Source organism: Barbus barbus (assembly GCF_936440315.1).
Source record: "Barbus barbus genome assembly, chromosome: 21".
Taxonomy (NCBI): domain Eukaryota; kingdom Metazoa; phylum Chordata; class Actinopteri; order Cypriniformes; family Cyprinidae; genus Barbus; species Barbus barbus.
In genome coordinates this window covers 17,437,462-17,447,991 of record NC_136749.1, presented here as the reverse complement: position 1 = coordinate 17,447,991, position 10,530 = coordinate 17,437,462, and the positions used below count along the sequence as shown (strand labels likewise).

General features: G+C 37.1%; 1 protein-coding gene across 1 annotated transcript; it reads left to right on the top strand.

Annotated features, from left to right (window-relative positions):
- The first annotated feature begins 2,466 nt into the window (after nt 1-2,466).
- LOC306887049 (FAST kinase domain-containing protein 4-like) lies at nt 2,467-10,530 on the top strand. The gene is made up of 12 exons (XM_079444517.1): nt 2,467-2,582; nt 3,470-3,919; nt 4,000-4,181; nt 5,011-5,155; nt 5,277-5,451; nt 5,547-5,704; nt 5,854-5,964; nt 6,057-6,201; nt 7,074-7,316; nt 7,411-7,522; nt 7,606-7,720; nt 9,116-10,530. The coding sequence occupies exons 2-12, from the start codon at nt 3,521-3,523 to the stop codon at nt 9,215-9,217; spliced, it is 1,887 nt and encodes a 628-aa protein (XP_079300643.1). The 5' UTR covers nt 2,467-2,582; nt 3,470-3,520; the 3' UTR covers nt 9,218-10,530.

Here is a 10,530-nt window from a genome sequence, read left to right as displayed (position 1 = left end):
AAGACTGTAACGGGCTGCACCTCTCTGTGTCGTTAATGTAAATCACACCATTAACCAGATGACTATGTAGGCCATGGAGAGCTGATGGAATGGAGCATAAATCACTGGATAAAGGTTCAATCAGTGACTGTAACTCTCCGTTTTCTCTTTATGTCTCAATTTCACTCTCTCTTTCCAAAGTGCCTTTTGAAAAAGGTAGTTAATGGAACCGCTCCACATTGCACAGCCTCTAAAAGTTTATCCTTTCATTCACCTCCGGTTGAGCTGCCTCATTACTGAAAAATGTTTCACTTGCCCTTTTCTATCTCTTAAATTCAATATAGCAAATAACAGCCTTGTACGAGATTGAACCACTTCCCTTCTCCCCTGCCTGGCACGTGATCTTTAAGGAGAAAAATGGCTAAATTTACCTCTTTTTCACTCAAACTGTCTTTACAAACCCGTGTAAACTGTTTCCAGACCTGAGCTTCCTTGAGATGCTACTAAATCCTGGCATCTAGTCTTACATTATATTTCCACATTACAATGTACAAAAACAAATATCTACCAAAATCCAAAGGAAAAAAAAAACAACCAATCTATAATTAATAATATAATATAATATAAACTCAATATAAAATTGTATATAATTGTATTATATTGTCCTAAAGTATCATAACATTTGAGCATCTCACTATCCTTCTACTACAGTGCCATTTCAAAAGACTTTCCACACTATAGTATACTTGAAAAAAGTCTGCACGCTCCACCAAAAAAAAAACAAAAAAAACAAGGCAACAAGCCAAACGTTTCGGTCACGTGTTGACCTTTTTCAATGCCAAACACATTATAGTACTGCAATATCCTGAAAATAATCAGCCAAACTACAAAATAAAATTAAATATCCAACTACCTCCAAAAACCTCTGTCTGAATGAACAGAATATACAATTTTCTATTATCTTCTTGGCCATTATGTTTTGTTATCTTGACTGCTGCAGCACTCCATTATAGACACAGCTTAGGCTGATTTAGACAAAATCATCCTCTTCATAATGTTGCAAAATGTTCATTTTGTTTGCTGCTTTCATGCTATTACTGAACCCAGAATAGAGCCCTATTGTGCATGTGTGCACTCTGTTCCCATTACAGAATAATACCACTGGAGTGGTTAATGAAGGATTTGATCAGTTCAATCAGTTTATATTGTTCGGTACACAAAACCTGGAGCTTTATGGCTGAGCTTACCAATCACCAGACTAGCTCAAATATAATTTCAATCAAGACAGATTTTTGAAAAAAAATAACAGATGTCTATCACCATCAAAAAATAATGCAATTTTTTTTCAAAGGCAGCATGCCTGACCAACTGAACAAGTGGAAAGTGAATTAAATTGATTAATGAATTAATCAATGTTGCCATCTGCTGGTCGTCTTGAGGAATAGGTTTTTCTCAACCGTCTGCAATAGTTCTCTCGTTTGCTAGATTGCAAAACTCTCCGTAAATGAATCAATATAAACAAACATAATTGTTTGTTAATGCCACATATAAGATTATGTGTGTCTGAATGAAAACCATGGGGTTATTATAACCTTTAAACCTATATTACCTCAAACTCACATCAACACAGTTTACCACTGTAATTTTAATAAGATTAAGATTATTTTCTAGAAACTAGAACATATTAAAACCAGAGTACCGTAACTGAGGTTCAAATCTATAGGTTCTGAAAGGTAAGTACGAGGAAATAAACAGAGAGATCTTCTCCTTATGTGTGGCCTGTTAAAATGTGTATAAAATGTTCATACACAGGCCAGTTCAAGAATAACTTGTGCAATTTTATATTATTTGAAATAATTAAAAGAGCAGTTTCATGTCTATCCTTGTGGCCTATTGTTTAACTTGTCGAGGTTATGAGATTTAAGAACTAATAAATGATAATGCAATACATTTTAGAGAAAGTAATAATCTACTTACACTGTTGAAGATGTAATTAGTTCGTAATTAATTACTTTTTTTAGAGTAATTTATCCATAGCTGATTATTAAAAAATGAATTGAAATGATCAATTAATTAAATATACTTGACTGAACATATTAAGTGTTTTAATTTCAGATTAAGAAAATTGGTATAACTATTTATTTTATTTTATTTATGCATTTATTCATTTCAACCTGTGCATTTACGTTTTTGACTTGAAAATTTCTGAAATGAATATAAGATTAATAAGGTAAAATTGCGTTTGCTTCTTTGGTCACCAAATCACATAGCAGGTATTTCCAAAGTAACAAAGTGTGGATATACAAGTAAAAAAAAAAAAAAAAAAAAAAAAAAATCCAAAATATGTTGTTAAAATTGTAGTAATACATGTACAATGTAATTATTAGCAGGGTGAAATTTCGAAATTTACATTATCTGCAAAGGAAACTGACCCCCATTCAGTAAGGCTCGGTTTCTCTGTAACGCGTAGGCATGCTGACCAATCACAATGCGCTGTCTAAATCACGTAATGCCGGTTCACTGACGCAAAACCTCCGCGACTCCTACTGAGCGTTCCTCCATGTGAATGTCGTCGCGGCTGTTATAAAAGCTGATTTGACAAGGTAAGAAAGCATGTTTGCTCTACCGGTGGTGACAGCGCAGTCCTGTTCAGTTTCGCTAAAACATGTTTATTGAACTGTATCAGTGTTTACGGAGTTGCTTAAAAATCTTGCTTATAATGTTAACAGTTTCGTAAGCTTATCGCGGCGCCTGCCCAAATCGGCAAGGTCAGAATAGACTTTAACCCATGACAGACAGCCAGGCCATTTAGACATTTGACAGATCTTTATATGGTGGTTAGAGTCAGTATATTCGGAGAGTGTTGAAGCCCAAAACTCTTTTTTTTTTGAAAGCCACAGTACTATTAAAATAATACTATAAATAGGTCTTCTAGCACTCTCTATTCTAATTCTGTTCTTTTTTTAAAAAAAGCCCCTTTTAGACTTGCACTCTATTAATTTACTAACTGCTTGTTTTCTTTTAAAAAAAAGACTAACACTAGCTTCTGTTCTTTTTGTATTCTATTGGTTTTCTTTTATTTATTATACAATTAACAAACAACAACAAAAAAAGCCTCTAACACTAGCTTGCTCTGTTCTTTTTCAATTCTATCTGTTTGCTTTTTATTTTATAATTTAAAAAAAAAACAGGCTAAACATTATGCTAACTGAGACTTGTCATAGCACTTGCATATTGCTCTTTTGTTGATTTTGATTGCTTCCATTGTCCTCATTTGTAAGCCGCTTTGGATAAAAGCATCTGCTAAATGACTAAATGTATTGTATAATAATTTAAGTTAAAGAATGCTATTTGCTAAATGCATTTTTAAGTGCAAAACACCACCATATAAATTTGTATCGGTATCTAACTGGTGCTATTTTTTATATAAGTTGGGCTCATTTTCTCACAACTGAGACTTTTCTTATATTGCTGTCTGGATGATTCTTAGGTGCTCAGGTGGGATGTGGGTGCAAATAATACAGGAAGTGCCCTTTTCAAAATGACCACCAGGATGCTGTGCAGATGGGCGCGATTATTTCCTCGCTGCTCTCAGGCTGCCACAGCCTCAGCCCGACTACAGACCTCCACAGTCCACCAGACAGAGCCATTGTGCCTGATGTCCCTGTTTTGGACCCGACCTTCCGCTAGACACCTCTGTCAGAGCAATGAACTGGCTAGGATGGAGGAGACGGCATATGACCAAACGCAACTAGTCCGACTTGTTGAAAAGGCAGCCACCCCAGAGGAAGTGCTTCAGTTGTGGGCAGAGCAAGGCGGAACTGCCAGCGATGCTGCCAGGTGTCTGATCCAGCTAAACCTGCGGGTCATGGAGAAGGGTCGCGAAGGAATCCTACAGGATCCACGCTGCAAGAGCATGCTGGACACTGTACAATCTCAGGTAACGAAGATTGATTTTAAAGTTCACTTGTCACTGATATTATACAGTAGAAAATTATCTTTGTTGTTGTTCTTTCACAGGTATCCTCAGTGTGGAATGGATCTCTTGTGGGTCTTCTACGTGCTCTCACTATGTTGGGTCTCCCTTCTGATGCCCCTCTACTACACTCCATTCAGAATGAAGTGCTCTGGAGAATCCGGCGCCTCACCTACCGTCACCTGGCCTACCTAGTGGACTGGGTAGCCTTTCAGCGAAGACGAGGGTGGGATTCACATGCTTGACAAAGCTAATTATAGGAATTATTTCCACATGATAATTAAAAATTTTACATTTTAGGGATGACTAGTAGTCAGTGAAATTATGAACTAGTTAATTATAGGGGTTGACTTTTTATTTTTCAGATGTTTGCTTCAGCTGTAAACATTAATACACGCAGACAGGCTAATTAAAAATAATTTGTGTTATGACACCTATATTCATTGGTAAACTAGTTGAATTGATTTACTTTTTCATATCCCTGTCATATTTTGTTTAATTTCAATTAAATTATACAATTACGGTTTAAAAGTTTGGGGTCTGTAAGATATTTTTGTAGAAATGAACACTTATGCAGTCAGCATACATTAAATTGATTAAAAAAAAAATGAGTAAAGAGTCTTATATAGAAATTGTTGTTTTCCCCAAAATAAATGCTTTTCTTTTGAACTTTCTATTCTCTAAGAATCCTAAAAATGGGTATCATGGTTTCACAAAGGTATTGAGCAAAAATTACATTTCAAAATGTATTATATTTTGAAATATATTTTCATAATAAAACAGTTAAAAACAGTAAAAAAAAAATAAAAAAAATCACTATTACATTTTTTCTGTATTTTCGATCAAATAAATGCAGCCTTCCTGAGCAGAAGAGCCTTCTTAAACAAAATCTTATCGACCCCAACCATTTGAGCACTTTTATGTGTCTGCTTTGAAAGGAACTGATATGAATGAATACCTACATCGATCTTTTTTCTTAAGTTCTTGATGCTGTAGTTGGTCCAGCAAGTAGTAGCTGGTTTGTTCTCATAATGTTGTTGTTTGTGTTGTGATAGGTATGAAAATGAAGAGCTTACCACATCCCTGCTGAAACAACTGGAGTTGCGCTGGACAGAGCTGTGTGAAAGTCGCACCATCAGCATTCTCATGAGCCGTGCTTCGCTTTTCACCCCATCTCTCATTGACAAACTGGAGGACAAAGTGAGTGCACACACACAAACACCTTTAGCTAGCTAGCCAACCAAACTTTTGAAATTCCATTGTTGTATTATGCTTGTGTACCTTGATTGTCAAACACTGAACTGTACCTTATGCTTTCAAGGCTCTGGAGTTGGCAGAGAGCTTCAGCGCAGAGGATATCCGAAGGGTGGCATTTGCACTGGCCTCTCAAAACAGACGGGCTGTTCCTTTGTTACGTGCTCTCTCATACCACCTGAACCAGAAACCCTCTTTTGAACTGAAAACACCATTGCTGCTTGACATTGCATATGCTTATGGTCAGTGAGATTTTTTTTTTTTTTTTTTTTTTTCAGTTAACCTCGTTAAAAAGATTTTAATTATAATTGTGTTCTCATCTTTCTCTAAATAAAAGGTAAGCTGAATTTTCATCAGACACAAGTGCTCCAGAGAATTGCAGCGGAGCTATTGGCTAGGTTATCAGAACTGAGTTCCCTCGACGTAACCCGTTGTGCCAAGTCTCTAGCTTTTCTCAAGTGGCTCCACTTGCCTCTATTTGAAGGTTTTGCTCAGGTTGGAATGATTTCTTATCAAATCCGCACCACCAAGTAAATGATACTTTTCTTGAAGGCAACCTTTTATTTAGTTTGATTTTAATCGCCTTTCCTTCACCAATCTCCATCTACATATTTATTCTTTTTCCCCTCTCTGTTGTTTTTCAGCACTATGTGAGTAATAGTAAAAACTACAGCACTCTGCAGGTGTGTAATCTCCTCATATCTTTTGCCAAACTCAACTTCCAACTCGGCAAAGGAGAGGAGTTTTACCAAAAGGTAACCAAAAAGAGTGAGATGCATATATATAGATGGATATATAGATATGCATGTATGTAATATGTGTGTTTTGTGTGCGTTTGTGGCTATAGGTACACAAAGCTTTGGAAGGTTCCTTTCAGAATTTAGAGCCTTTCCTGAAAACAGACGTGGTCTGGTCGCTGTGTGTACTGAACCAGGCCAATCCTGATTACATCTCCTCTGTTACGAAGTATGACTTTCAGAAGAAACTTACAGGTGCGTAGGAATGAATGAGCTAAAAATATTCAGCAAAGGCTGTACTCTCCATTTTGGGAAAACTGCTGAATTCACATTTCTTATGTTGCACTGCGATTAATATAATTTGTTGTTCTCATCCAAAACACAGGGTGGCAGTATAGCTTCACTTTCTTGTATCTGTCTTTACTTTCATGAAAGGCAGATCTAACATACACTACCCTTTTATTTCAAATAATGCTGTTTCTTTGAACTTTCTATTCATAGTATCCTAAAGAAAAAAAAAAAAAAAAAAGTATCATGGTTTTCATAAAGGAAAAAGCAGCACAACTGTTTTTAACATTTTTAAAAAAAATCATTATTTCTTGAGCACCAAATCAGCACATTAGAATGATTTCTGAAGGATCATGTCACTGAAGACTGGAGTAATGGCTGCTGAAAATTCAGCTTTGTCGCAGAAATAAATTTAATTGTACAATGTACAAAAATATAACTTGTGCAATATTTCACAATATTGCTGCTTTTACTATATTTTGATTATATATGTTAATAAATGCCGATTTGGTGAGCGTAAGGGACTTCTTTTTTCAAAAGAATATTTAAAGAACTTACCAACCCCAAAGCTTTGAATGGTAGTTTATTTTAAGGAATGGTTCACCCCAAAATGAAAATATTTAATATGATGTAACTTATGATGAAATTAATTTATTCACCCTCATGTCGATTGCTGATGCTGATATTTTTTCCATGGAATACGTAAACACAAATGTCAAATCACCATATACTTTTCATTCAAGGACAGTTCTTACTAACCAAGGCTGTCAATCTGTGCACTCTAGTCAGTCTGCAGTCGTATGATTATCATGATAAAGTTTTCCTGACCTATCCAACAGGTGGCATTGTGGATCGGACCGAGAGCTATCGGCTGAAGTTGCTGCATATCTTTGCCTTTGCTCAGTTGGAGCCTCTAGGAATCACTATTGAATCCCCCGCTGTGCTGCTGCTAGTTCCCCAGAGCAAAGTGGAGGTCAGCACCCCTCTGCAGAGCAGCCTACACACAGCCCTCCAGAGCCTGACCAACGGCCGGACACAGGCCCTCCGCACTGCTGTCAAAACCATGTACGGCTGGACAATAGGTGAGTAGCAACCGGTCATAGATTTGATTCATGAATCCTTAAATTGTAGTCTAAAAGAACCTGTTAATTTGTGAATCTGTTGTTTTCACCACAGACGGAGAACTTGTGGTAGATTCAGAAAATAAACCTACTGATTTGGAGAACTTGCAAGCCCCTCATTTACCTGGAGGCGGTGGACGTGACGCCTTACCTGCAGGGGCTCGACGGTGGGTGTTAAAGTGAAGCCTTGTCCTAAGCTCACATACAGAGAAGATTTCTAAATATGTCAATTGTGTTTGTCCATTTGCAGAATAGCATTTGTGGCTTGGGAGTTTCCTAACTTTTGCCTCAGGAGCAAGGATCTTCTGGGCCGCTTTGCCATGCGGAAACGCCACCTACAGCTGGCTGGGTTTATAGTGGTGGAGGTGAGATACAGCAAAATACAAGGATAGGAGATGTAGGGCTGGGCGATATAGCTAAAAACATTTATCACGATATAATGTTCCATATCATTTGGTATTGGTAATTATTGAAAAATTAATTTTGATTGGTTGTCCATGTTTTTACTCTTAATTGGCTGAAAAAATAATTGTGATTCCAGTGCTATCTTTCCTCTGTTATCGTTTTATCTGTAGTGTTCTCACTTCACGATTCTCATAGAATTAAGGTCTGTTTACACAAACTATACTATATTAGTTTCCACACAAATGCCTGTTAACTTTATTATAAGCGTGCACTGCAGTTTGTCATTTGCCTCTTTAACCGTTCAAGTTACTTTGATGTACATTGAGTGGCTTTTAATGTTATTATTGTTCATCGACGGAAAAAAAAAACGTCTGACCGTGATTGCAACAATAGTGTTCCTTTGTCTTTATTATACAGTAGTTGAGGTGATGACCTCTTTATTCTCATAAATTAAAATAATTATTGTAACATATTTATCATTATAGTTATACTTGCTGCGAAACAGCCCTTTAGAACAAACATTATAATTATCTTGTAAATAAGTTATGAAGTCAGTGTTAGCAAAAAAGTAAGCTAATTTTGTAAGCATCATTTAATTAGGGATAAGTTACATGGGCATTAGGGGTTAGATTGTTAGTATCAGCTATACATCATTCACTGGTGGTCTTCCAACTCACAATAGTACTACTTATTTGATATACTCTCCTTTTTATAACAGCGGTGTAGTTAGCCTGATTAGCTCTATTCCTATTGTCACAGCTATTACATGGCACGCAGTCCCCCCGGCTTTGGGTTATAAATAGCGGCGGTAAAGACAGAACTGTGGAAAAGGACTCAAGCTCTGTCTGCAGCATGTAGGCCAATCCTGTTAGCCCTCTGCCTCCTGGGGTACAGATAGATAGAGTTGGCTGGACTCGTCTTGACTTCCAACTGAGCACAGGCGTGACATAATGCTCTTGCCATTTGATGCGCTAGCTGACAACAGCCATTTTAATACACCAGACTTCATAACACTTCTCCATTTTCTGTTTTCCTGAGATTGATTTTTGCATCACAGCTGCAAAAGTTTGGCAAAAAAATTATATTGTCAGTTGCGTTGTGATTCTATATATATAGATAGAGAGAAAGAGAGCAGGGTTTACACAGAAGTCACTTTTAAACCAAGCAGTTGGCCAATGCCATGAATCAGCAGTCATGACCAATTTGAACTCACTGTGAAATCTTTCACCCTCAGATTCAATGGAGTCCTTATTGAAGGACTCGTGAAAATTTGCCAAACAACAGTAAATGTTGACCACTCCTTCACTCTCAAGTATACTGATGTGTCACAACCTCACCTGTGTGTTCCCCTACAGGTGCCATACTTTGAATGGCTGGAGCTGAAGTCCGACTGGCAGAAAGTGGCTTACTTGAAAGACAAATTAGGGAAGGCAGTGGCTGAGGACATGGCTAAATGAGCCATGAAGCCGGTCAATAACTTTAAATGCTTTTGACACCAGCTGCTCATAGACATCAACAGGCCCAGACAATAACATGACTTACAGGTGAGGGAATGACAGAGATATTGAGTACTGCATGTACACACACACACACACACACAACAAAGAGATCGTTGCAGCATCCTCAATTCCCATGATCCACCCAAACATCAGAGTGGAAATCAAATGCATCTGGGAGCTGTGATCAATCTCTGCAGGAACAGAAAGCAGAGCCTCCAGAAATCAGCAGATGCTCGGAAGCAACAAGTCGTGTATCTGCTGCAGTCCCAAAAAAGAAACTGAGCCAAAGAGCTAGGCGAATGTTGTGAAATGAAAGCATGAGTGATCTGAAGGGCATAAGCAATGTTCACCACTGGGGAAAACAACTAAATTATCAGACCTTGGTGTTAATCATCCATGTCCTCGCAAACAACTGGACTTTCACACTCTCTACTCACACTTCCACTTACAATAAATACATACACCTTCTGTTTTTGATGCAGTTGCCTAGACAACACATGGGGCTTTCCTTGTTGCCAAGGAGACAGTTGTTAGGCTGGAAATATTTATGGCGAAAGGGATTGAGAGTTCAGTACTTAAAGATTTGATTACACTTAGAAAGCACCACTCTATTGGTGTTATGTCATTAAAAAAGAAAAAGTTAAATAACTCTACTTGCCTCACCTGATATCTGTATATTTGCGAATATGCTTGTGCTTTAATTAAAAATATGTAAAACAAGGCTGTATGTAAGAATACATTGATTTTAATAAATATTTGCTTTTAAATATTTATGTTGGAAAGGTCATCATTGCACTCTGGTATGTTTAGACCTAGTTGCAGACCTGTTATTTGCTGTCAGGGAAGCCTGAAGTGCATACTCTTATCAGTCTTCATGGAGAACAGATGTTCCTGTTGAAATCTTGAAAGATTTTGTGCAGAGAATGGATTTTCTTCATTTAAGACTCACCTCCATGTTAGCAATGTGTGTTATCAATAAAATCTAATCTCGTATTTTCATCAAAAAGCTTATGGTGACTCATGGCTGTATTTTGCAGAATCTGGTTTGCTAATGTTGGCTGTCTGTCTACAGTTATGCTGTGCAGTTCTATACCCTAAAATATTTTGTGTAATGAGCATAGAAGTCTGATGAAATGTGTACTGATCTTAATTTATTTTTGTATCTGTTGCTATGATTTAATACTTAATAAACAGACACTGAGTTATGGTTTGTGGTGCTGAGCAAATGTCCTGATATGTATCAGAAGCTAATAAACCTCTTTTTAATAATG

Bases quoted from the DNA above. Each gene is read 5' to 3' on its own strand.
- LOC306887049 (XM_079444517.1), top strand. From the start codon at position 3,521: ATGACCACCAGGATGCTGTGCAGATGGGCGCGATTATTTCCTCGCTGC. The intron at 3,920-3,999 runs GTAACGAAGATT...GTTCTTTCACAG, and splicing joins TGGACACTGTACAATCTCAG to GTATCCTCAGTGTGGAATGG. The intron at 7,317-7,410 runs GTGAGTAGCAAC...TTTTCACCACAG, and splicing joins CATGTACGGCTGGACAATAG to ACGGAGAACTTGTGGTAGAT.